At 41.4% G+C, this 27388-nt stretch overlaps 2 protein-coding genes across 4 annotated transcripts in view; both read left to right on the plus strand.

The window, feature by feature from the left end:
* Positions 1-573: 573 nt before the first annotated feature.
* Positions 574-7908, plus strand: LOC133364908 (protein PET117 homolog, mitochondrial). 2 transcript variants are annotated; one of them, XM_061585928.1, is made up of 3 exons: positions 574-1187; positions 3729-3851; positions 7753-7908. In XM_061585928.1, the coding sequence occupies exons 1-3, from the start codon at positions 1092-1094 to the stop codon at positions 7897-7899; spliced, it is 366 nt and encodes a 121-aa protein (XP_061441912.1). In that variant the 5' UTR covers positions 574-1091; the 3' UTR covers positions 7900-7908. The 2 variants fall into 2 exon arrangements, with proteins under 2 accessions (XP_061441912.1, XP_061441921.1); XM_061585937.1 differs by lacking the exon at positions 3729-3851 and having other exon boundaries at positions 965-1187.
* Positions 7909-8016: 108 nt separating this feature from the next.
* KAT14 (lysine acetyltransferase 14) overlaps positions 8017-27388 on the plus strand; it is a 52428-nt gene continuing 33056 nt past the window's right edge. The window contains exons 1-5 of one of the 2 annotated variants that reach the window (XM_061585787.1): positions 8017-8285; positions 11605-11723; positions 12905-13026; positions 13605-13786; positions 14822-15241. In XM_061585787.1, the coding sequence (XP_061441771.1) occupies positions 8030-8285; positions 11605-11723; positions 12905-13026; positions 13605-13786; positions 14822-15241 (1099 nt within the window). In that variant the 5' untranslated portion in view covers positions 8017-8029. The remainder of the gene's footprint in view (positions 8286-11604; positions 11724-12904; positions 13027-13604; positions 13787-14821; positions 15242-27388) is intronic. The other variant, XM_061585798.1, reaches the window with a different exon arrangement.

Consider the following 27388-nt stretch of genomic DNA (forward strand, 5'->3'; position numbering starts at 1 on the left):
CTAAAAGTAGGGGGGGAACCAAACTAGAACATTTGTGGTATTAAAAGTATGGGATTGCACTGACTGGAAATGAAGCAGTGTGTCTGCCCCAACAGCATAATGAGCACAAATCATTATGAATGTGCAATAAAAAGGATGTCTGGAAGGGCCCTTCCAGGCTGTGTACTCACCATACAATTAAAATACATTCAAAGCACATTTTCCCCAAAGAATCCTCTGTGAGGGATAAACTACAGTTCCCAGGAGTCTTTGGGGGACTATACAAATATATAGTACTTTTGCTTCTAGTAAAGTGAAACGTAATTCCAAATGAAAGAAGCTGGAAAGTGTGAAGTCAGTCTATACCTATATAGTTCTTTTTTCAAAAACTAGATTATTCATGCCCGTCTTTTGATGTCATTTCTCTCTCATCAGAGTAAGAGTGAAAATTGCTCAGAGGAACCCAATTTTAGCGCATATTTGATCGGCTCCCGCAATGGATTAAGCAAAGAACTCCCAATCTCACACTCACGGCTAAATTTTAGAGGGAAAATGTTATTTTAATTTTTTAAATATTTAAACATTGTCCTGCAAATGCAAATAGTTCTTCTTAACTATCTTCATATCGCCGCGGTGAGGTGGCGTGGCATGGAAAAAGAGGGCAGGCACTAGTTTAAGAAGCCCCAGCGGAGCAATCTAGTTTTAATAAATACTTAGACATTTCTAATACGTCAGCCTTTTGAACAACAACCAGGGTGTCTAAATGTTGCAGTGGACGTTATATCGCTTTCTCCAACCAGCAGTCAGTAGCTATTTTCGATTTCCAGCAAAAATTATCCCGTAGAAAGCAAACCACAGATTACTGCAAAAGTAATTCTAATTAACCCTAATTCCTAAATTCTAGCCATTTTAGTCAAATTAGATGCGAGGCATTTTTATTTCTCTAGTAGTGTAAAACACAGATTCCAAAAAAAATAGGAAATCGGGACAACAGCGAGCTAAATTATTAAGCATGCGCAGAAGAGGAGCGAGCACGGACGCGCACGCTCTCTTAGACTTGTTGGCAGTGCTCTGCAGCGCTCTCCCTTAGGAGGCTAAATTGCTGTTGTGATATGTCGACGACCTCTAAGGTGGTTCTAGGAGTCTCCGTTCTGTTCTCGGGCGGAATCGTCGCTGGTGTCCACATCCAGCAAAAACGACTCGGAGAGGTAATTGTAGTTCGTTAGACTTCTAATAAGCACGGTGCCTGGCTTCCGGGTTAACTTTGGAAGCCATTTTTTCCCGTCCTCTGGGACGGAAGTGGCAGGTACCCATGAAAACAATGGAGAAATTCAGAATTCAGGTGTAACTAAAATTATGAGGCTGCGGCTCGTTCAACCCTACCTGGTCGGCAAAAGGCACCGGTAAAGAGGGGAGTTTATGGACTTTTTGTGTGCTGAAAAAGTCGTTTTTGAGCCTTTAAATCTAACCGTGCAACTTGTCTGCGTGCTAGCTATTGAATCACAAGGCTTTAGGCTGGGAGGGTCCTTGAGATGCAATTTCAAATAGATTTACTTTATCTTTATTGCAGCCTGATGAGTATCTTTGTGTAGGCTGCTTTTTTGTTCTTGCTGGAAATCTGAACCAATCGCAGCCCTACTTCTACCTACATTGCGGTTGTATGCATCACTAGAGGTTTAGCGTAAATTAGGACAGCCCTGTATTGTAATTTTGAATGCGTGAGAGAGGCTAACCTGTTCCTGCCAATAGGAGGCCACTTGTTTTCCCCCTGTGGGTGAGAAAATAGTTGGGGAGGCAATTTTCATTGCAAAAACAGCCAACAAGGAAAAGATTAATCCTTCCATTCTCTCCACCCCCCACGGTGTTGCTGTGATAAACTGAACACATCCGTGAATTTCCCTTAATAAACCTCCACATGTAATCTGAGACTCAGTTGTTGATGAGCAATGCTTCAATATGCTGCAGAGAAATGAAGCCTTGCCCTCTCTCTTCCTCACTAGATTGGATTTCTGGGGGTGTGGGGGATGGAAACTCCCATAGAAAATATGTCAGATTCCAATCAGGAGGGCCTTTACCTTATAGCATTAATGTTAATAGTTGGTAAGTGGGCAGGAGCAATGAAAGAAGAAAGTACTTTACACTCTCTCTCTCACACACAGGATTAACTACCTACATCATGCCTGCTGGATCAGGCCAATGGCCTATGTAGTCTAGCATTCTGTTCTCACAGTGGCCAACCAGTTACCCATGGGAAACCTGCAAACAGAACCTGAGTGCAAGAGCACTCTCCCCTCCTGCAGTTTCCAGCACTGGTATCTGGAAACATACAGACTACGGAGACAGAGCATAGCCATCATGGCTAGTAGCCGTTGATAGCCTTATCCTCCATGAATTTGTCTAATCCTCCTTTAAAACCATCCGAGGTGGTGGCCATCACTGCCTTTTGTGGGAGTGAATTCACACAATTACGCTCTATGTGAAGAAGTACTTTCTTTTGTCTATCCTGAATCTTCCAACATTCAGCTTCATTGGATGTCCATGAGTTCTAGTGTTGTGAGATAGGGAGAAAAACTTTTCTCTATCCACTTGCTTCATTTCATGAATAATTTTATACACTTCTATCATGTCACCTCTTACTCGCTTTCTCTCTAAACTAAAAAGCCTCAAATCCTGCAAATTTTCCTCATAGGGGAGTCGCCCCATCCCGTTGATCATTTTGGTTGTCCTTTTCTGAACCTTTTCCAACTCTACAATATCCTTTTTGAGGTGAGGTGTCATATCCTGTCTGACCGTACAGCAAGCTATCCCCACTGGAGGCAGTCCTGAATGCAGGATTTTTATGAGGTAGTCCTCTGCTTTTCCCCCGTAAAATTCACTCAGATAATCTTCAACAAAGCTGGCAAATAATTTCTCTGATGCTGTCAGTGCAGCCAGTTTGATCCTGTCATTGCTGGTGTTGTCACATCCTGTTAGGATGTGGACTTGTTTTGAGATATTGCAGTTTCCTATTTACAGTATATAGGGGAACAAATCATGCCTTTTTAAAAACCTAAACCTTCATCCCAACCTCAGAGTAATTTTCCCCCCAAATGGGGGAAACAAGTATCAGAGGACAAACACATCTGTATCACAACACCTGGCATATATGAAACCTGATAATACTGCATCAAGTAGGTGGATGATCAGATGGCTATCTTCTTTTTCTGTAGGGACAAGTCAGGTGACTAAATTCTCAAATGTCATGATTAGTAATTATGGTAGGTACTTTGTTCTCACGACCTTCACTTACAATTGTACTTAACTCAGTGTTTAAATTTAAATCTCTTGCTTGGACACAAAAGTGTTCTTTGGGTGACATAGAATCAGAATAGTAGAGTTGGAAGGGGCCTATAAGGCCATCGAGTTCAATTCCCTGCTTAATGTAGGAATCCAACTTAAAGCATACCTGACAGGTGGCTGTCCAGCTGCCTCTTGAATTCCTCTAGTGAACAAGAGCCCACCACCTCTCTAGATGATTGGTTCTATTGTTGTACTGCTCTAACAGTTAGGATGTTGTTTCTGATGTTCAACCGAAATCTGGCTTCCTGTACCTTGAGCCCATTATTCTGTGTCTTGCACTCTGGGATGATCAAGAAGAGATCCTGGTTCTCCTCTGTGTGACAACCTTTGTATTTGAAGTATTTGAAGAGTACTATCATATCTCCCCTCAGCCTTCTCTTCTTAAGGCTATACATGCCCAGTTCTTTCAGTCTCTCTTCACAGGGCTTCATTTCCAGTCCCCTGATCATCCTTGTTGCCTTCCTCTGAACCTGTTCCAGTTTGTCTGCATCCTTCTTAAAGTGTGGTGTCCAGAACTGAATACAGTAATCAAGGTGAGGCCTAACCAGCGCGGAATAGAGGGAACAAGTACTTCACGTAATTTGGAAACTATACTTCTGTTAATGCAGCCTATTACAGCATTTGCCTTTTTTGCAACCACATCACACTGTTGGCTCATATTCAGCTTGTGATCAACGACAATTCCAAGATCCTTCTCATATGTAGTATGGCTGAGCCAAGTATCCCCATCTGTAGTAACTTAATTTCTTGAGAAATGCCCAAACCTATCCATTTGAACAGGTAAAGGACTTTCTCCATCTAGTTTTACAAGCTCAATGGGTTGACCAGTTTTCTCTTTTCATTTTCTCTTCCTTCAGAGATTTCTCCAGATAGCTGTCAGGCATCAAGTTGATGCTTTGTAAAGTCTAAAAGTTAGTAGCATTTATTGAAACTCTACCAAAGTTTCAAATACTTTTGTATTGTATTGGACTTGACTCAGTTGAAGTATGAAATCCACAAAAACCACAGTTTTAGTGCTATTGTTCAGATATAAATTACATTCAGAAAAATGTAGATCCATCTCCAGTTCCCATAGAATTGATGGCTGATTTATTAGCTTAGCCATCTGCATCCGAAAATGTGATACATGGAAGAAGAGTTGTTAATTTTTTTCTTTGCGATGTGCAGAAGCCTTTCAGCAGTGAAAATGTTTTCTTTTCAGGGCAGAGTATGTAGTTAGTTTTTTTCTTCTCATCCTGTTTTGCTTTAGCAGTTAGCAAATATTGGTAACTTCACCTTCATAATGGTATTTGTCAGCTTCTTGTGTGAACAAAATGTTTATCTCAAAACTATATGTAAGCATCATATCGATATTCTTTGAATGAAAGGAGACATACTGCTGGGTGGTAAAATGCTGAAGTTATGTTCAACCGGAAATAAATGGGTTTCCTGTACTCTTTGTGAAATGGATAATCTAGTATTCTTCAAAAAGCTATGATTACATACCCAGTTTATATTTTTAGGGTAACACTTAGACAGCGTAATTGTGGCTATTTAACAAGATGGCTTCCTGCCAGATTCCATACAGCAAATGGGGATGTCCACCCAAGTTTTTATTGTTCTGTCATGTGCATTTGTTATGGTGCAAGTGGTTAACTAAATTGGTTTTGACTTTGCTATTGGAGCGGAGTGTCTGTGCCAGGGACTGTATTATCAGGGTGAATACAGATGACCATTTTACTGAAGAGGAATTTTGCAATTGTGTTTATGTAACTAATGAGTAAGCTGGCTGTGTGTAGCATATTGTTGAGAAATCAGGAGAATTTCCCCCAGATTTCAGATCAGAAGTATGGAAAGGTGGAGGTAGGAAATTCTCCTTGCCACTTAGCCAGATGTTATGCACACACCATGGTATAATAAGACTTGGTAAACCTGTAACCTGTAGTCATCCAAAATTAAGAGTCTGCATGAGGTGAGTTTTAAAGTGGCCACAATGTGGCAAGCAGTCATATGAGTTTCACCCATGCTGACCTCAGCTGTTAGGTTTGATTCACATGGCTGCTCTGCTAGTATTTAGAAATTTGCTTTTGACTACAGTAAATGATACCGTGGAAAAAATTGAATCAGTGGTTGCTCAGAGAGCCTTCCTGCAGAGTCCTGCAAAAGAGAATGCATCCATTCCTTCTCCTGCCCACCCTAGTACTTGCTATGAAGCAATAAGAGAGTTAAATTTCCTTCAGCAAGCAGGAGGGGACAGGGATTGGTAGGAGCATGGTGGAAAAAGCTGTTAAAGAGACAAAGAGATTGTCCAGTTTGTGACCTGGAATTCTTATTTGAGTCACTCTCCACAAGTGCCAAGAACTATATGCAAAGCTTTTTAGAAGTGAATTGAACAAACTGCAGCTTGTGACATGCAAATAGCAGCTTCTGCTCCTGGTAAATAAATCAAGTCCAGCTCACCCCAAACTGTGGTGGTGAATGAATCATTATTATTCAGCAGGTGACCACACTGTTAGTTTATTTATAATTGTTATATTAATAAATAGAATGTTACAATAATCCAGAATAAATCAAGTGTTTGCATCAGGGGTAAGGAACCTGGCCCCCTCCAGTTATTGTTGGACTCCAGCTCCCATCATCCCTGACCATTGACCATGCTGGCTAGGATTGAAGGGAGTTGGAATCAAACAACATCTGGAGAGCCTCATGTTCTCCATCCCTGTTTTATACTTTGAGCAATGTCTGCCTGCTTTGGCCACCTCCAACTGAGTGGCCATACCTCAGTGGTAGAGTGCAGCCTTTTTGAGCATAAGGTCTCCGTTTCAATCCCCAGCATTTTTCAGTAGAAGTGCTTGTAAAAAGCATGATATGACCCCTGAGAAAGATCTTGGAGAGCTGCTGCCTGCACTGAGCTAGATGGATCACTGAACTGACTTGGTATGAAGCAGCTTGATACGTTCATCTCAAAAAGGTTATAGGAGCTGGAAAAGATAGACAGAAAGGAAAAGGGGCAAAAATGAACAGAGGTATGCGATGTCTTGCACAGGAAGAGGGATGGCATCTGCTGCTACATTGTCCCTCCCCTATTTCAGCCATTCCTTCTTCTGGGTCCCCTCTTCATATTGTAACAATAATATTCCCCAGCATTTTACGCTTCAATTTTTCATATAGTTGCATGTTGCCATAGTAGTGATGGACTGGATGAGGGCGAACAAATTGAAACTAAATCCAGACAAGACAGAGGTGCTCCTGGTCAGTCGAAGGGCAGATCAGGGAATAGGGATTCAGCCTGTGCTGGATGGGGTTACGCTCCCCCTGAAGACACAGGTTCGCAGTTTGGGTGTGCTCCTGGACTCAGCTCTGAACTTGGAGGCCCAGGTCTTGGCCGTGGCCCAGGAGTGCCTTTGCCCAGTTAAGACTAGTGCGCCAGCTGCACCCGTTCCTGAAAATGCCTGATTTGACTATGGTGATGCATGCCTTAGTTACATCCCGTTTAGACTACTGTAACACGCTCTACGTGGGGCTGCCTTTGAAGACTGTTCGGAAACTTAAACTGTCAGCCAGAGTATTAACAGGGGCTGGTTACAGGGACCATACAACTCCCTTGTTACAACAGCTCCACTGGCTGCCAGTTTGTTTCCGGTCACAATTCAAAGTGCTGGTTTTGACCTTTAAAGCCCTATACGGCCCTGATCCAGGCTATTTGTCAGACCGTATCTCCCTATACGAGCCTACCCGGGCCCTGGGATCTTCAGGAGAGGCCCTTCTCTCAGTCCCAACACCCTCGCAAGTGCGATTGGTGGGGACGCGAGATAGGGCCTTCTCGGTGGCTGCTTCTAGGTTCTGGAACTCCCTTCCTAGGGAGGCACGAATGGCCCCCTCCTTGCCACCCTTCCGTCGGCAAGTAAAGACTTTTTTATTCCAACAGGCTTTTGGGATAGAAGGTGTTTAGGATTGGGCTTTACAAGGCTTGCTTTATTGTTTTATATTATTATTTGTATTATTTTAAATTGTTTTTAGATTTTTAAGTGCCTTTTACGGTTTTAAGGTTGTGCATAGTTTAATTGTATTTTAATTGTATGTTTTTCTATGTTTTTAACTACATGTAGTTCTATGTGTAAGCTGCCCTGAGTTCCAGTTTGGAAAAAGGGCGGGGTAAAAATAAAGTTTCAATTCAATTCTAAGTTGAATGCCTCTGAGATAATGAACCTTGGATAATTATCTTTTTCTGTATGATTTACAGATGGCTTATTCTTGATGGTATTTAAATGAGGGCATATAATTCTTGCAGTTAGCAAAAACTCCAGAGTAATTTTTGCACATTATGATTGCTTTGTAAGTTGTTTCATGGTTGGCCTTAATTTCCTGTAGCAATACCCCTGCATTTTCTCTAGTTTTTCAACATTAGAATATCAGAGACAGATAACATAATATGATGATACATGTCTTTTTCAGAGGCTGCACGAAGGAGTATTGAGAGACCTTGAGAGGCAGAACCGTAAACAAGAAAATCTTCGCCTTTTGGAGGAACAGGTTGCTTTGACCAAACAACTTGAAATGGAAAGAAGCAAAATGCTAATAGGAAAAGAATCCCAGCAGTAAAGGGGAAGAGTTGGCATCTTCCTTTTCATTTCAGTAACTTTAATGTCTTCATATTTGTTGGGATAGTCTTTATTTTACTGGTGCTTTAAATTGGAAGAGAGGACATAATACAAGCAACTATCAAGCCACAATGGCTAATAGTATGTACATGAGCAAGATGATGAGCCGTCATGATGATGAAGCAACAAGGACATCACCTTCAGAAGGGCTGGAAGAAGGGGAAGTGGAAGGAGAAACTCTCCTCATAGTAGAATCTGAAGATCAGGCATCAGTGGATTTGAGTCACGATCAGAGTGGGGACTCTATAAATAGTGATGAAGGGGATGCATCCTGGACAGAAGAGATGTCTTATTACTGTGAAAGATGTCAGAAATGGATATCAGCAAGTAAGACTCCCTAATGCTTGATATTTTTTCTGTGTCCTCTGTGTGTTTGAGCTTAGATTTTTATATATTCAACGAAAATAATGTGTAGTTTTTCCACAATGGTTTGAGATCTATGGGAAGGGCCATAGCTCAGTGGTAGAGCATCTGTCTTGCATGGGGAAGGTCCCAAGTTCAATCCCTGGGATCTCTAGGTAGCGCTGGGAGACACTTTTGCTTGAAACCCTGAAGAGCCACAGTCAGTCATTGATGGGACAGTACTGAGCTAGATGGCCCAATGGTCTGACTCAGTATAAGACAGCTTCCTATATTCCTATTTATTATTTTTGTATTTATTTGCAGTATTTATAGACAGCCTAATCTATGAAAACTTCAAAGCAATATGTAACCAGCAATACAAACAAAAATATTATAAATGCAGTTCAAGATTACTCTAACAAAGTGACTGATAAAATGTGGCTAGGTCACTAACATAGGAATGCTAGAGAAAGTCCATATCATGCATCATACTCAAGGTTGACAACGCGTGTGTGATGTAACAGGGAGCATATTCCACAGAGTGGGTGTCGCAACACTAAAAGCCCTGCTCTGTGTTACTGCAGAGTGGACTTCAGGTGTGTGCGGCACTACTCGGAGGGCCTCATCAGATGACCACAATGACCTGGCAGGTCTATAAGGAAGAAGGTAGTCTTTGCGATAGCCTGTTCTTAAGTTGTGTAGGGCTTTGTATACCAACAACAAAACCTTGGCCTGTAGCATATTGGCAGCCCTTGCAGCTCTTTCAGCAGGGGTATTATATGTTGGTGGCAGGTCGCTCTGATAAGCAACCTGTGTGCTGCATTCTGTACCAGCTGCAGCTTCTGGACAGTTTAAGGGCAGCTTTACATAGAGCATGTTGCAGTAATTCAGTCTTGAGGTTGCTAATGTCTGGACCATGTGCCCAGCTATCCCTGTCCAGGAATGGCCATAGCTGGCTTATTAGCCAAAGCTGGAGAAGACACTTCCGGCCAGTGAGGTTGATTGAGCCTCAGAGCGGCAATGATGGATCAAGAAGTATCCCTAGACTATGTGTAAAGTATCCCCTTCACACAGAGTGCCACCCCGTGTCCAAAGCAGGTGGCTGACCCATCATCCAGATCCAGTTACTGTTTACCCACAGGGTCTCAGACTTGCTAGGATTCAGTCTCAGTTTATTGGCCTCATCCAGCCCATCACTGCATCTAGGCACTGATCTAGAGCTTGCATGGGGCTCACCTGATTCAGATGTTACAGAGAAGTAGAGCTGTGCGTCATCAGCATACTGAATGGCACTGTTCTCTAATTCCCCTAATGACTGCTGCCAAACAGCATTGTTTGGAAGATGGCATCCTGTGGCACCCCACAGCATAATTACCTGGGGGCCAAAGCAGGTCATCCAGTGCTACTCTGTGAAGCCAGGTCTGTAGGTAGGAGCAGAATGCCTATAAATAGTGCTTCTAACATGCATTGAATGGTCCAGAAGGATACCATGGTTGATAGTATCAAAATCCACTGAGAGATTGAGCAGAAGCAACAGGATAGTACTCTCCCTGTCCTTAAAGGTCATCCATTCTGTATATATTTGGTATGTGATTGGATCAAATACTCTGTAATAACATCATTTAGAGCCAGTTCACACAAACAGGTAAATCACTTGAGTTCTCATCACTAGATTTAACTTCTATAGAGTTCTGATGGCAGTCTTAATAACGGAAGTCACTAGCCAAGCTTCAGAGAGCTCTATGTTCACACCTAAAGTGCTTCAGTCTACACATGGGGACTTGCCAGCTTTTGCTTTCATTTGTTCCACATCTATGTTGGATCCTGCACTGGAGATTTCTCTCATCCTCATGAGTGGCTTCTCAGGAAATGTTTCTTTGATTTATATCCCACCCTTCCTCCCTGCAGGACCCCAAGGCAGCAAATGTTGGGAGAGGGGAGCCTGAAAATATAATGTGTATGTGCAGAAGCAACCTCATTGATCCTCATATCCGTGCCACTGAGTATGCTTCATGTCTGGTGCTATGTGAGTACAATGCAACTCATTTCAGTGCCAGGCAAGAAACCCTGTTAGTAATGCTTCTTCTCCCCACCATTCATGCATGCATACATACACAAACAGAGTTAAGCCTTTCCTTTCCAAATAGCTGCTGTTCCTCAGAAGTGGCGGCTGATCATTGTATAAACAGTAGCAGGTTGGTATCACAGAGAACCCCCCCACACACATTAGCATGTATTTTCAGAAATTACTAGAGTGAAATCAGTTTTCAAAAAGTTTTTGGGTCAGAATCTCCCTTATGTAACATAACTGAAGAAACAGTGAAGTCTCTGAGTTCGTGGAGCATGATCTGGAACTGCTTCTACAAATTATATTTTAAATTATTGCTACTTATTTTTATACTTTTTAAAAAGTTTTTTAAAAGTACTGGTTAATTAGCTACTGTGCTAAGTTCAAGTGCTTGTTTTTGTATATAAAGCCCTATATGGTTTGGGACCAGAATACCTGAAAGATAGTCTCACCCCTTCCTCTCCTCAGTCTACCCAGTCAATCACTACGCTCTTCAGGGAAGGGTCTCCAGCAGATACTATCTTATTAGGAGGTCCTTTCTGCACTACATAGGAAGGCGGACCTTTAATGTTGTGGCACCTACCCTTTGGAATTCCCTTCCCTCAAATAGACAAATATTGTCTTTTCAGTGTCCACTTAAGACATTTCTCTTCCAACAAGTAAATAACTTATCCCAGTCTGCATCAGTATTGGAATTGTTTTTAATATGTTTTTATTGTTTTATTACTTATTGTTTGCCACCCTGGGCACCCTTTAGTAGGAATATAAAGTTGTTGTTGCTTTTGCAATTTGTAACTTTATGTTATTGTTTGTCATCATATCCAGAAAGCCTGCCCACAAAGTGTAATCCTATACATATTGACTGAGAATTAAAATTCCACTGAGTTCATTGGAGCTTAGTCCTAGGTAAGCGGGTATTGGATTGCAGGATTAGAGCACTGGAAATCCGTCTACATAAATGGACTTTGTTTTCTCTCCTATCTACTCCAACCCTCCGCACATCCCCAAAATCTGCTGTGGAGGGTCCTCCAACCTTCCAGAGCAGATTTTGGGGTCACAGAGAGTGCAGGAGGAGGAAAGGAAGAAGTCCTGTTCTGTGAGCGTACACACATTTGTGCTATGTTGGATCTTGCCCTTAATCATCTGACCATGGAATACACTAATGTAGTGGTGTGATGTGCACCATCCATTGTTGTAAAAGAATTAAGGTCTGGCATTTTGTGTGCTTGTTTACAGGTCAGGTGAGAGAACAGATCAGCTATCTCAAGGGTGATAACTTTTTCAGGTTTACTTGCTCTGATTGTTCAGAAGATGGGAAGGAACAGTTTGAACGGCTGAGGCTAACGTGGCAGCAGGTAAGTAACAAGTAAACCCTTAGTAATTGCACAATAACTGAATTTCACATTTCTGTATATTATGATATTGTGCAGGGCTTTTTGTTTGCTTGTGAGTTTCTAAGTGTGAATTTAAGGATTTTTACTCGCAATGCCCTTACTTACATGACTATTTTGGGGCTTAAAAACTCATTGCAAACAGCCTAATTTACATTTTTTTATTTGAGTGTTCTGAATCTGTTATGCAAAAACAAAAAGGAAATTATTATTATCATTATTTCCTAAATTTCTATCCCACCCTTCCTCCAAGAAGGAGCCCAAGGCGGCATTTTAAAATAATAGTTGCACATTTAATCACTGTGCTCAACACACAGCTGAGAAATATGGAATGTGTCCATTGATAACCTCCCCTCCAAGAAAAACCAGGAGGTTGGCGAGGTAGATAATACAATTTGTGTTGGTCCAACTTCTCAAATTCTCTTGTGGATAGATGGGAAACTCTGTTGGCAGTATTGTGGACTACGTGGAAACTCAATGCGGGCATTATATCTGTGGGCATACTGGAACAGACATTGTTTCCTCTACATCCCCAAGTTGTATTCCCAAAGGGGCTTCTTCTGTTTCTATGCATGAATCAATTTGAATTCCAGTCTAAGATCCACTTATGTGATGAGGGTGTTCTTGGTTTCCCCCCAGTTACAGCTTATCATACAAACTGCTGTTAATAGATTTAAGATTTCAATGTATTCTGTTTAAAACTGAATGTTTATGTAAAACAGTATAACTAAAGGATTGAATAGCAATTCATAACCTTTTATAACTTTGATTTCATTTATTTTGAGTGACCAAAAATCATTATCTTTAAGACAAGATCAGAATATGACACATATTTGTGGTTGGCTATCTTAGTTCCTTATTATATTTCCTTATATATGCTTATTGTCTCAGCAATGGGTGTATTCTTATTGCCTCACCTGTGTTCCTCTTTTAGAATAAAATGTATCTGAACCTTTAACTGAAATAGATGCATTTTGGTTATCATAGATAATCTTAATCCAAGCAGATTAACTCTTCCCCCCAATCTATTGATAATTTAAAAAAAAATTCTATATATAAAAACCTGTTAGGAGAAGGAAATCATCTTCTCCTAGAAAAGTCTTTAGCTGTTATTTGTAAATGAAAAATTCCTATTTGTATTCTAGGTTGTCATGCTAGCAATGTACAATCTATCCCTGGAAGGAACTGGCCGCCAAGGTTACTTCAGGTGGAAGGAGGATATTTGTGCTTTCATTGAAAAACACTGGAATTTCCTACTAGGAAACCGGTAATGTCATTGTTGTCTTAAAACTAAAGATAAAGAACAAAACAGAACAAATATCCACATACAGTTAAAATGTAATAAATTCATTTTTTCTTGACAGTAAATGAGAATCAGTGTGTGTAGTAGAAATAGTTCAGTAGGTAGTTCTGTATAGTTTTTCATAGTATGGCTTCCCATTGCTTGTCTTTCTATGTGCAAAATGATGGGCAGCTTTCTGCACTCAGCAAGGACCAAAATAAATGGCCATTTTATTTCAAATTTTATTCTGGCCTCTCAAATCTTAGGACAGATTACAGTTTGCTGAAAGTGACCCTTAATCTCTATTAGCCCCTGTTCATCTCTTGACAGGTTGTAATTTGTCCTGAGATTTTGAGAATCCAGAATAAAATTTGAAATAATATGTGTACATTTCAGCTATAGTTGATTGTCGAAATTGATTCCTACTACCAGTTCTTACTACTGCACTCATCCCTTTAATTTCAAAGCTAGTTCCTTTTCAGAAGCTTTAATCTACTAGCAATCTATCTAGCAGTCTACTAATCATAGCTCTCTTTCAGATACCTTTTTTCCCTTTTATTTAGAAAGAAGACTTCTACTTGGTGGAGCACTGTTGCTGGTTGTCTTTCTGTGGGGAGCCCTCTGTATTTTCGCTCAGGGGCTCAGGAATTTGGAGAACCAGGATGGTGGAAACTTGTCCACAATAGGCCCCCTACAATGAAGCCTGAAGGAGAGAAACTTTCTGCATCTGCCCTAAAAACAAAAGGTAATGATCTGTAAACAGTACATCATTTGACAATACAAGATAAAGCTTGTCTTCAAAGATATGGTTTTCAAGGCTTCAGACTCTTCAAAGATATGGTGTGGGGATTTTTGTGGGAGATGAGGGAGAGACTGAGATTTGGTTGTGCTCTTCTGTACTATGGATTTCAATCAAGATAAAAACTATTTATTTCAAATGTAGAAATGTGTGAGGAATATGCCATAATGCAAGTATCCTCCATTTTTTAATATCTACTAGCTATGAAATTTCTGCAGGGGGTGGGTAGATGTTGGGTAGGGAGGGCAGGTTCTTGCACCTTACACTTCCTTGCCAGCCTTTCAGCACCTCCACTCACTATTTTCTCCCCCAGCCTCTTTTACTTCTTCATAGTTCTCATTCTCACAGCTGGTATAGCACAGTGGGGAGGAGAGCCTGGGTGGGAGTCCGGAGTCTGTGAGTTAAAATCCTTGCTCGTGTCTCCTGGGTGTCAAGGGCCAGCTAAAGATCACCCCCACAGTGAGTGGCTCAGGGGTTACGTGCCCTGCCACCTGTGCAGCCTTGGGAAAGCTGCATAGTCCCAAGGAGCCCAGTTGGCAGTTGCAGACAAGGAAGGGGCTGGCTTGTGCAGCTGTGGCAAGCTGAGCAGGCCCTAGCCAGCTGGTGAGGACTAGCCTCAGAGGGAGGCAATGGGAAACCCCCTCTGAATACCGCTTACCATGAACACCCTGTTCATAGGGTAGCCATAAGTCGGGGTCGACTTGAAGGCAGCCCAGACAATTCTCATTCTCACTGCTTCTTGCCTGTCTCTTCTCTCACTGACATTAGGGTTATATGCAGTCTGGATTTAAAGTATGCAAGCACCTGCTTTGTATTGTTTTCCTGTATCTGGAAAGTGTCTTTTTTTCTTGTATTTTTCTTTTAAAAATTTGTTTATGTTGGAGACCTTCTGCAGAAGTAGATGTTGCCCTTGTTTTGGAGTGACGTTTTAAAGTGATATTCTCTGTGCGTGTTAGAACAAACACACTGCTTGTTCTCTAGCAGGTTCAAAGCCATCATTGGAGCCAATCATTACAGTGGAGGGACTTAGAAAGAGAGTGAGCCGCAATCCAGTAGAATCTGCCATGGAGCTGAAGGAGAAGAGATCTCGCACTCAGGAAGCCAAGGACATTAGGAGAGCTCAGAAGGAGGCAGCTGGCTTCCTGGACAGGAGTACATCCTCCACACCAGTCAAATTCATCAGTCGAAGCCGGCGTTCTGACATTATACTTGAGAAGGGAGAAGTGGTTGACTTTTCTTCCCTAAGCTCCTCTGATCGGACTCCTTTGACAAGCCCATCTCCGTCTCCTTCTCCGGATTTTTCTGCTCCTGGAACACCGGCTTCCCACTCAGCCACACCCAGCCTGCTCTCAGAAGCAGACCTTATTCCGGATATAATGCCACCCCAAGCCCTGTTTCATGGTAAAAGCTTCCTTAATATTTTATTGTCAATCTCTATTGGATCTCATTTCCACAACTATTTCTTGACTATAGTTGTATTGCTGTTGATATTTAGCATGTACCAGGCGTGTGTACAAGACCAAGTACTTATTCTCAATTATTATAGTAACTGAAGTATCTGGGAAACTTTTTTTTAATATGAATAATATTAGATATTGAAGCAGTTACCAGTGATATTATACCTTCTGTAGATTTAATTCATCTAACAAATTGCATACCCAACCATTGCTTCTGACAATTACATGTTGTATTACTAGATGCTTGGTGAATGTTAACTCATCTTATTTACTCCTCTGGAAGCACATCCAAGGGTAAAGAAGACGAGAGTACTACACGTGCTGTTTTCTTACTGCCGTGTGAACTTGGACTTGTATAAAGGACATTATTATAGTAGTCGGTCATGTGATAAGAAATACTTGATTAAAAGTAACTTATTTTCCTAACTATAGCCAAAACTAAAAACCGTGCAACCACAGCCCTAGAATATAGGAAAATGTCTTACACAGAATCAAGCAACTGGTTCACCTAGCTCAGTGCTGTCTACTCTTTTAAAAGTTTCAAGTAGGAGTTTTTCCCCAGCCTTTCTGGAGATGCCAGTGATTGAACCTGCAATATTTTGCATGCGAAGCATGTGCTCTACCACTGTGCTCCAATAGTTCCTCCCATAAGGAGATGTATTAGAATGGCAGTGATAGATTGCATTTAATCGGATGGAATTAGAGCTGTTTTTCAACAATGAAGAAATATTCCCAGAAAAGCTCTCTGAATTTGTATGCTGATAGCGAATTAGTGTCTGTGTTGTCTGGACCGTCATGTTCATTATTTGGTAGATCAAGCTGGGTGACAGTCTTAATGGGAAGTATTCAGCTAAAAAGTTGCACTACTGCAACAGATGCTCTTGGAGGTCACTGATTCATAGGGTCACCATAAGTCGTGGTTGACTTGGAGACACATAACAACAAACAACTGCAAGGGTTAGCACTAGTGCAACAGGACTTCCCCCCTTCCTTCCTCCACTTGGGCCCTGTGCCAGCCCCAAATCTGCTCTGAAGGGTTGGGGAAATAGAACGGATGTAGGGGATGTGCGCTGATGGAATAACATGTTTAGCATTACATTGAGTGCAACCCAAGGCCTCTAGCAATATGTAAAGTATTATAGACATGCAAAACCGATGTGCAAAGTGAAGGGCTAGAAGCTTTGACCTATTTCTAAAAATGTTATAGTCTGAGTAGTTGAAAGTTGGCAGTTCTGGCTGAGAAGAGCGCTCCACTTTTATTGGTGCAATGTCTTTGTAAAGGGATAGCAGCCCACCACTTCAGCTTTCAGCGTGCTCTCAGTCAGCTAGCAGGCGGCAAAGGGTTAACACTTCCTCTAGACTCTAGTCTAAAGGAAGGAAAGGCAAGCAAATTATGTCCTCTCTCACAAGAATAAGCTCGTATCATTATCAGGCTCTACCTTTGGCAAGAGAATGGGGGTTATTTGCTGCTCCTTAGCTCCAGGAACCAAGACAGCTTTTACTTTCTGTCCCTTCCTAAGCTCTTTAGATGAGAAATATTGGCACTAGCAATGTTCCCAAACCTGTCGGACAATAAAATGCCAGTGTCACTGCTCTACTTCTCACTGACTCCCTGGGGGAGGAGAAAACAGCCAACACTTCTCTGTATTTGTTTGGACCTCAGCCTAGGGAAATGATGGCCGTGTGACCAGATGGCATCCTAAAGGACTTCTCAGTGGAGAAGAAAGCCTATGCATGGGAGCTGCTGGTCCTGTACTTAACCTAGATGCAGAGAATTTCTCAGCCTTTCCATACCATCTCTCTCCCTCCACCCCTTGGTCATTAGCGTGTGGATTAATAAAAGAATGGGACGTGATGTCTCTCCAATAGGAAATAGTGGAGCAAGGTATGAAATGTAGGGAGAGAAAGATTACTGAGACCAGGGATACCCTTTTTGGACCAGTGTGTCCATTTGGAATGTTGAGAAAGTGACATAGACACCAGTCACAAAATGGCTGCTATGGGAATGTGGCATCACACAAAACACATAACACAAAATGGCTGCCACATCTAAAAGAGTCAGGACCACAAAATGGTCCAGGAATACCCCATCAGTAACCCCCAGCAGCCCCCATCAATGAAAAAAGATACCTACATCAGCCACTACCATGCTTCACAGAAAGAAGTTCTTTGCACCTCTTCAGAATAGAAGGGAAGGTGGGTGGGTGTCTAATCCTGCCATCCAATGAAATGTGGGCATATTCAATGCAGTACATATGCCAGTGCAAGGATATTTACTGAGACCTTTCATGGGTTTATCCTCTTCCTTTGAAAAACACTCTTGGGAATCAGTCTCCAGGTATGCTTATATTTCCAGCAAAGCTATGGCCCTTGGCAATTCAGCCCCAACTGATTTGTTCCCTCCTAAGATGATGTGGTCAGTGGAAGGAGAAGGAAGCTGAGGACCTGATTCCCACTCAGAATCTGGGAGGGAGGGAGGAGAGCTGTCTGGGGATGTTCTCCCCCCACCCCCTCTCAGACTTTTTAAACTAGACCTCTTGCCAGTTATACTGAGTAATGCAATTATGGGTGCAACAGAATGACCTTTCAGGAATAAAGTCTTAGTGCTGCTGGTCCAGTTCCATAGGCAACTGGTCCAGTTCCACTGTACCTTTTCCATGTTTTTTCCATGACATTCTGAAGAATGAATGGATGGCCCAGCTAGGCCCATAGCGACTAATATTATAACCAAAATATTCTGTAGACTCCCTCTAGCAGCCTAAATATCCTCTCAGTGGATGCAGCAATCATTTATAAGTCTGTGATGCCCATGAAGTGCAGGGAATCTGGGTAGCCCATCAGGATAAAAATCACTGTATCTTGTATAAGGGTTTACAAATCTTCTTCCTTATTCATCAGAATAGTCTGTCAGTTTAATACTGGCAAGAGGATCTGTGCCCACCACAGGAACAAAACAACTAGAGGCAGGGCTGAAGAAATTAACAAGGATAGCCAGGTTCAAGACAGATTCTTCCATGAGCTTCCTCCAGTTTTTGGCCAGGGCCAGGCATAGCCTTGGGAATAATGGTTCACAGAAACCTGTAGCTAAAATACTAGGAGAGTCCATTATGTCTCTCTCCACTATGCTATGTCAACATTTGGGGACACCTGCTTGGTGGGTCACTTACCTTGCTACTGGTGGCAACTAAGGAGAAAAAATACCCCTGCTATCATCACCCAAAAGAAGGCAATCAAATGAAAAAAAGAAATTATCTTCACAGGATACTTCACAGGAGTATCAAGATAGTCATATCTGACCTGTGCTGTCAGGCACTTGCTATAGGAAGCCCACATCATCCAAATAGATCACAGGAGGCAAATAGCTAAGGAAATCTCCCTCAGTCTGACTCAAATAATTGTTTGGTGGGCAGTCGCCTGTAGTGGGTCCAGCTTGTCTTGGACCTTAACACTGTGTATAAGAGAGGAAGTACTGGAAACGTAACAATGTCTACTCCTACAAACTGTCCTTTCTCCTGGGGGCCACTTCTTCCATTCTTCTATCTCCTTGAACTTGGACAAACATTGGCATTATCTGACTTCTGTGAACCATCTGCTCTTTGTGGATACCATAAAAGCAATTCTGCTGCCAGAAAGATCCTCTGGTATTTTTATTGATTTTTTGTAGCTCCTAGAAAGAATGAGAGCTGAAAAGCAATTTTGGATCATACATTTCTGAATTATTTTATAAAAAGTTGTGAAAATTCCAGATAGCATGGCATCCAAGGAATATAATGGTATTGATCTGAACCAACTGTATCTTTACACCCTGATATTTTGGCTCATCTTTGCTTTCTGAGGTTTGTTCATATCAGACATATATTTTTATTTTATTTTGGAATTTATAATCCTGTCTACATTGAGTGGTTCATTGAGTACATTGACTCTTGTCAATTCCTGGATATAATGACCTTAGTATCACATCTTAGGCCAAGAGGGCTCCATATCCACAGCCTTCTGAATGGATCACCTTCAGTAAACAGGGCAAAAAAGACATAGTGATTATACTCTCCCTAATGGAACAAAGAGTGTCCTTTAGCCAGTACAGAGACTCCTACACCTTTATTATACTGAACACAGATGTAAAGAGAATCTTCTTGTTCCTACACAAGAGAGACAAGATCCTGCCAAGTGTACATTTAGTCCATCTGTGGGAAGAGATACTACTCTCCCGGATAAGGTTCCGTTCAAGGCCTCCTCGGTGGCTCTTACTGCCTTGTCGATGCCATATTACTTTCAGATAGTTGGTTTTTAGATTGGAATTCCCCAAGTTGTCAGGACTACTCCCCACTGGTGGATCAAACCCAAACATCTAGCCAGAGGATTGCTCCTGAAAAAGATAACACTTCACATATAGGTCACTATTGAAGCAGTAGGGATCCACTGTGATAGGAGTGTGACAAAGGCCATTGATAAGCTGTGTAATCAGTTGACTGTGGCTGAGATCTGCCAGGCTTGTTCTTGTTCAACAGATGTTCTTAGATTCCTTCATGAACATGTCCTGATCCATATGGATAATAATACTTCTAAGGCTCACATTAGGGCTGTGTTATGTCATTAATGACTGTTGGACACAGTACACTGCTTCTTTATTAGAAAGACATGGTGCTTGCTTGCCTGGTTGCTTTGTTCTAAACAGCAGAGACAGCAGAAACCTCCACAGTAGTCCTCCCTGCTTTTAATTAAGAACTTCCCAACAGACCATTTAACATAGTAACTTTTAATAATTATAACTAAGAAACTAATGTGTTAGATCACATTTGTTAATTGACCTCTTAGGTCAGTTACAGGTTTAGTCTGTCTGGTGGTTGCATCGCATGAACAGGATAATGTCTTTTGGTTCTGGAGTAGATTCAGCAGTTGTATTTCAGATGATGGTGTTGGAGACATGTTAGAGCCAGTTCTGGCTCCTGTTCATTTGTGAGATGTACCCAAAAACATGCTGTTTCCATAGTGTCTAGTAGTTCATCTACCAAATCTGGTGTGGGTAGTATTGAAAAATTGTGAGGAAGAGAATTCTTGTCTATGCTCAATGTGGTAATGCCAGGTTACATCAGACGTGATAGTGACTTCATAAGAATATGGTTTTGAAGCTTCACTCATGCCTGGAATCTATTTTTATTTCCTTTGTTTGAACAAGAACAGATTGACCTATTTGTAGCTTTCCAAGTAAAGCACTGGAAATGCTCTTCACTTAATCAGGTTTCATGTTGAGAACATCCTTATAAGGGTCAGATTTTAACAGAACCAAGTGAGATCTAAGATTGGAAGCTGGGAGGTGTTTGATTGATTGACATATGTGCAGTATTCCTATATGCCAAAAGAAAGTTTACAAGACGAGCCTGGGTGTTCTTCTGCAACTCTCAAAGCTCATTTCACGATTTGGATACAGTGTTTTGCCAAGCCATTCATCACTGGGTGATATGGTGCAGATGTCACATGTTTTATGCCATTTTATTTCATAAAGATTTGGAATTCCATTGATACAGATTGAGGGGCATTATCTGTTACTGTTTGTACAGACAACCCTTTGTAGTGCTTTTGGTATTTATAGTATGTCCACAGTACAGTATGCAACTGATTATTTGATAAACTCACATTTATCAGTTTTCCCTTAGTCCTTATTTTTCCAGTAACTTGGAAACTTGTGCTAGATTTTTCAGATGATTCTCATGTATAACATTCTTATCTAGGTAGTACTTACCACAGTATGTACTTTGTAGTACCTGATCCATGGCTCTCAGCTGCAAATACCAATTGATTGTACTGGAACAATCCTTTTTAAATGTTGATAGCAAGAAATTTTCTATGCTCTTTCTTTGCTCCCATTTGGAGATAATCCTGTGCCAGATCCTGTTTGCTAAGTTTTTTTCTTCTGGCTGACAATAAGAAAATATCCTGAATTCGAGGCAAGGTCTGTTCTCAGCACTGAGTTAATGGTCAGTATGGTCACAACAAAACCTTACCAATCCATAACAGGAACAATAGGTTTGCTCACTCACTCCAAGCAACTTTAGTTACTATGCCCATTCCTTCTTATCTGCCAAGTTTCTTAGCCACTGCTTCTCTGATAGCAAGTTGAACCTGTTGGGCATTCAAGAATTTAGGCTTTGTTCTTTCAATCAAATTTATGCTGGTCTTAATATTCCTCAGCTGTCCAGTACAGTGTTCAAAAATGGGACTGGAATTCAACAGGTTTGTCACCTGTTCTTGTGAGCTTGTCTTTTGGTGTACTTGAAGAGCCTTCATAGATTTCTAGTCCAAATGAATATTCTTTTAACCACCTTCAATCAAACAGTGTTGGTCCTTTTTGTGGATACAATATACAGATCTAGTTTATAACTCTGGCCATCATGCAGTACTGCCCCCTTGTGCATTCTGTACATGCTCCCAATGGGAATCATCTTTTCTCTTGTATGTTTTCAACATTTTATTCAACTGCGTATTGCTGAATTTTATTGATAAACTCACAGCAGTGCTGTTGAGTTCCACCTCGACATTTTCCTCTCTACTTTGGGCGTTATCCACATAAACTGTTCATCTCTTACATAAGACATTCGTACTCAAGCAGTGTTTAATGTAAGTAAGCTTTTACTATGCTCTGCATCTATTTTTACCACATATACTTTAAGGTGTTCTTCCATCCTTTTCTTTTTATCACTTTTCATTCTATTCTTTGTGGCAGACCTACATGTTGCCAGGAAGTAATATTTTAGAGAGAGCAATCCACTGCTGTCGTGCTTTGCTATTTTCCTTTTGAGTTTGCTCTGTTTATTTGAGTAGGAGTATAATGTAACTTGTGAGTGGGGTTTCCTGCTACCCATGGCTTAACATTCCTGTGACTCCCTGGTGATACCTTCCATCAATGTAGTTATTTCCATGGCTTTTAAAAAGGTGTGAGTAGATGTTGATACAATGTGTTTTTGAATAGCTTCATCTCCAGCCAAGTTGGTCCCTCAAGAGTCATTGTCCCCTAAATTGCAGTACTCTGCCAGCCTTTGGAATGCAGGTCCATAAGCTTTACCTTACCCATTCCTGCTAAATACACTTGTGAAAATGAAATCTCTCTGCAACCTCCAATTTGGATGGATGGATGGATTGCCTTTAAGTCGATTCCGACTTATGGGCGACCCTATGAATAGGGTTTTCATGGTAAGTGGTATTCAGAGGGGGTTTCCCATTGCCTTCCTCTGAGGCTGAGAGGCAGTGACTGGCCCAAGATCACCCAGTGAGCTTCATGGCTGTGTGGGGATTCGAACCCTGGTCTCCCAGATCATAGTCCAACAACTTAACCACTACACCACACTGGCTCTACCTCCAATTTAGGTACACAATATTCTTATAGTAGAGACATGATCTCAGCAAAAAATTTGGAGCATGGCTTTCTGTGGGTGTGCCAAACTAAGTGGTATGTCTGATCTCCCCCCAATAATGTAATGCAAGGACTTTATTTTTACGTGGGGTATCATGAAGTGCAAAATACTCTTGAGGCATTCAGGATGTGTGAACCAGACTTCACAGTATTATCAGAAGGGTTCCTATACTGTCTCTGGGATCTCATTTTTAACATTTAATCTTTATGAACTTGTTATTTATTTATTTATTTTATTTGTTTATTATTTGATTTATATCCTGCCCTTCCTCCCAGCAGGAGCCCAGGGCAGCAAACAGAAACGCTAAAAACACTTTAAAACATCATAAAAAGACCTTAAAATACATTAAAACAAAACAATGTTGAAAACATTAAAAAAGCTTTAAGAACATCTTTCCCCCCCTTTTTTTTAAGGGTTAGAAACATATTATTAAAGAAAACACACTAAGTGCAGAAGGTGCCCATAACATCCATATAACATCCGTATGTTACTTGGCCACCTCACATGTTCCGCTAACTCTTCTTCTTGATGCCTCTGCTTAGACTTAATCCTTCTAACAAGGCCTCTGGGCCTACAACATGCCAGCTAGGTCATTTGCACTTCCGTTTCCTGATAATGCTGTTGTAAATGTATTATGAGTCCATCTCACCTTAATCACCACTGTTACATCTGTGTTACTGCAGTACTGCAGCTGTAGTTATTAACAGCTGATGTGCTTGCTTCCTTTGTTTTAAACGCATGTACACAGAGGCAGCAGAAGCCCCCTAGATACTTAACATGGAACATACACAACAAGAAGAGCATGTTGTTGCTGTTAGGTGCCTTCAAGTCAATTACAACTTATGGCGACCTTATGAATCAGTGACCTCCAATAGCATCTGTTATAAATCATCCTGTTTAGATCTTGCAAGTTCAGGTCTGTGGCTTCTTTTATGGAATCAATCCATCTCTTGTTTGGCCTTCCTCTTTTTCTACTCCCTTCTGTTTTTCCAAGCATTATTATCTTTTCTAGTGAATCGTGTCTTCTCATTATGTGTCCAAAGTATGATAACTCCACTTTCGTCATTTTCGTTTCTAGTGATAGTTCTGGTTTAATTTGTTCTAACACCCAATTATTTGTCTTTTTTGCAGTCCATGGTATGCACAAAGCTCTCCTCCAACACCACATTTCAAATGAGTTGATTTTTCTCTTTTATCTACTTTTTTCATTGTCCCAACTTTCACGTCCATGCATAGACATCAGGAATACCATGGTCTGAATGATCCTGACTTTAGTGTTCAGTGCAGAAGGCGCCCAGAACATCCAGGCAGACTGGCTGGATGGTCAGACCATCAATAAGGAGAGGACACTCTTCACCAGGACATTTTTTTAGATTCTCTCCCACAAGTGAAGTGTGTTTGTGGTGACCTATTTGCAACCAGCAACAGCGTTAAGAAAGCTAATTTCTTCTAGCAGTTCCAGGGAAGGAAGTAGAGATTAGATACCTGTGTCTGAGGTGGACTTGTGGCTTGCTATATACTTTCTCTCTTCTTAGTAACAGTACTGCACACGATATGGCAAGAACCCTGTGGGTGGAGGTAAAAGAACATTTTTATTGCTTCCTCCTGGTCAGACTTGGACTTGGTGAAACTGACAATAGTGGAATCGTGACTATTCCCAGTCAAATGGTCTTGCTGTTCCATGGGCCAGTGTTTCATCTGGATCCAGCCTGGCTACAACTGCATGCCAAGAGACTTGAGCAGCCACAACAGCAAATAAAAGCTTTTCAGTAGAGGTGTTCAAGACAAATCTGGCCACCCAGTGTTTACTCACCCCCAAGAATTCTACCATATGATGTGGAGAGATTTCCATAAGTAGCCCAAATGTAAGGACATCTCCTCCACCTCAGCCTTCATTCAGCCTTTCCTGCAGTCAGAGCTGAACAAAGCACACTATGAAGGCAACTATCTTGGGTATGTTTGGCTGGCCCTCCCTCCCTATTGTACCATTCTTTCATCAACCAGTTTCTGAGATAGGCTTCTCTTGTAAATTCTCTGACCATCTGTAAGTTTCCTAGCTGGGATTTCAAAGTTATGAGGGTGTGGTGTTCACAGAAGGCTATGTTTCACCATCTTTCCCAGAATCATCATTAGCTATGGACTTCTTAGGATTCCAGTATGTACTGCCCTTTCTGTTTTGACTTTTCTGTTTGTTTGCTGCTGTTGTAATTTTGGTTGCCCTTCTAGGATGGTAGTTCTGAAGCTTCCCCCCTCCCTACAATTATGTTTGAACTCTGCTTTTACCTTCTGCTTGATAATAGTACATTTTTATCTTGGCTTTCCTTCAAATTGATCATTTTTATCCTTGCTTCAACCGTAGGTTAGGTTGAATGACTGTGCCTGGCCCAAAGTCATCCAGTAACCTAGCCCTCAAGTAAGCCCTCAAACTGGGAGGGGTTACCTTGTTTGGAAGGGACATCAAGTTTGCTGTTCCTGCCTTCTTCTGGAGGAGGAATTAATCCTTTGCTGCCTGCTGACTAGAATGGAACCTCACAATAAGTCTAACATTGTGCTCTGTCCAACTGGCCACAGTCTTAATCCTCCTATGTGTGACAACCTTTCATGTACTTGAACAGTCTTCTCTTCTCAAGGCTATACATGTCCAGTTCGTTCAGTGTCTTCTCATAGGGCTTTGTTTTGACTCCCCTGATGATCCTTGTTGCCCTCCTGTGAACCTGTTCCAGTTTGTCTGCATCCTTCTTAAAGTGTGGTGTCCAGAACTGGGTGCAGTACTCAAGATGAGGCCTAACTAGTGCCAAATAGAGGGGAACTAGTATATCACGCGATCTGGAAACTATACTTTTGTTAATGCAGCCTGAATAGTATTTGCCTTTTTTGCAGCAACATCGCACTGTTGGCTCATTTGCAGCTTGTGATCAACAACAGTTCCAAGATGGTTCTCACGTGTAGTATTGCTGTACCTAGCATCCCTCATCTTATAACTGCATTTGGTTTCTTTTTCTTAGGTGTAGAACTTTGCACCTATCCCTGTTAACAAAATGAAATTTGTTTTCAGCCCAATGCTCCAGCCTATCAAGATCACTTTGAATTTTGTTTCTGTCCTGCAGAATATTAGCTGTCCCTCCCAATTTTGTATCATCTGCAAATTTGATAAGCATTACCTGTACCTCCTCATCCACGTCATTAATAAAAGAAGAACACTGGGCCCTGGAGCAAGCCCTGTGGTATCCCACTCCTTATCTCCCCCAAGTTTGATAAGGAACCATTGATAAACACTCTTTGAGTACATTTCTGGAGCCAACTGTGGATCCACCTGATAGTTGTTCCATCCAGCCCACATTTAGCTAGCTTGCTACTCTGAATATCATGGAACACTTTGTCAAAGCTTTGCTGAAGTCAAGATATTATGTCCACAGCATTCCTACAGTCTACCAGGGAGGTTACCTGATCAAAAAATGAGATAATATTGGTTTGACAGGATTTGTTCTTGACAATTCATGTGAGTTTCTAGTAATCACTGCATTGTTTTCAAGGTGCTTACAGGCTGACTGCTTTATAATCTGCTCCAGAACTTTCCCAGGGATTGATGTCAGGCTGAGTGGTCTGTAGTTCCCAGGCTCCTCCTTGTTGCCCTTTTTGAAGGTAGGGACATTAGCTTTCTCCAATCATTTGGCACTTCACGCATCCTCCACGATTTCACAAAGATAATAGACAGAGGTTCCGAGAGCTCAATACTCTAGGATGCAGTTCATCGGGCCCTGGGGATTTGAACTCGTTCAAAGCAATTAGGTATTCCTTGACCATTTGTCTATCAATCTCAAGCTCCAATCCTGCCCCTTCAACTTGTGCTTTGCATTTGCCAGGAGAGACATAGACCCTCTTTTGGGAGAAAAGAAGACTGAGCCAAAGTAGGAATTGAGCACTTCTGCCTTTTCTTTGTCATCTATTATCCTATTGCCATCCTCATTGAGTACCTGTGCCACCATTTCTTTTCTCTGTCTTTTAACTTTGGATGTACCTGAAAAAAGTTTTTTGTTCCTTTTAGCATCCTTTGCTAATCTCAACTCATTCTTAGCTTTAGCCTTTGTGACACCATCCCTGCAATTCTGTGCTACTTGTTTGTATTCTTCCTTTGTGGCCTGGCCTTTCTTCCATTTCTTTTATATGTCCTTTTTGTTTTCAGGTAATCTCTAAGCTTTTTTGTAAAGCCACATTGGAAGACAGCAGAAGAAGCCACCTTTTTTTCCTTGTTGAAATTGTTTGCAATTGTGCCTATAGAATTTCCTTTTTAAAAAGCTCCCACCCATCTTGGATTCCTTTTCTCTTTAGGGTTCTTTGCCATGGAACCTTATGTACCATTGTTCTGAATTTATTAAAACCAACTTTCCTGAAGTCAAAGGTGCACTTATGGCTATTCTCAGCTTTTGCTTCCTTTAAAATCAAGAACTCTAGTATAGCGTGGTCACTTTCCCCCGGAGTTCCCATAACTGCCACTTTATCCACTAAGTTATTGCTGTTGGTTAGGATCAAGTCAAGGATAGCCTCCTTGCCTCCTTGAGACATTGGCAATTTGCCTCTCAAATTTTCATTCTCTTCTTCTCTTTGATTGGGGGGACGGTTCCTTGTCTTTTTGATTGGGTAGTCAATTGTAGACTCCAGCCACCATGTTCCTTTCATTCCTT

This window comes from Rhineura floridana, chromosome 1, assembly GCF_030035675.1.
Source record: "Rhineura floridana isolate rRhiFlo1 chromosome 1, rRhiFlo1.hap2, whole genome shotgun sequence".
Classification (NCBI taxonomy): domain Eukaryota; kingdom Metazoa; phylum Chordata; class Lepidosauria; order Squamata; family Rhineuridae; genus Rhineura; species Rhineura floridana.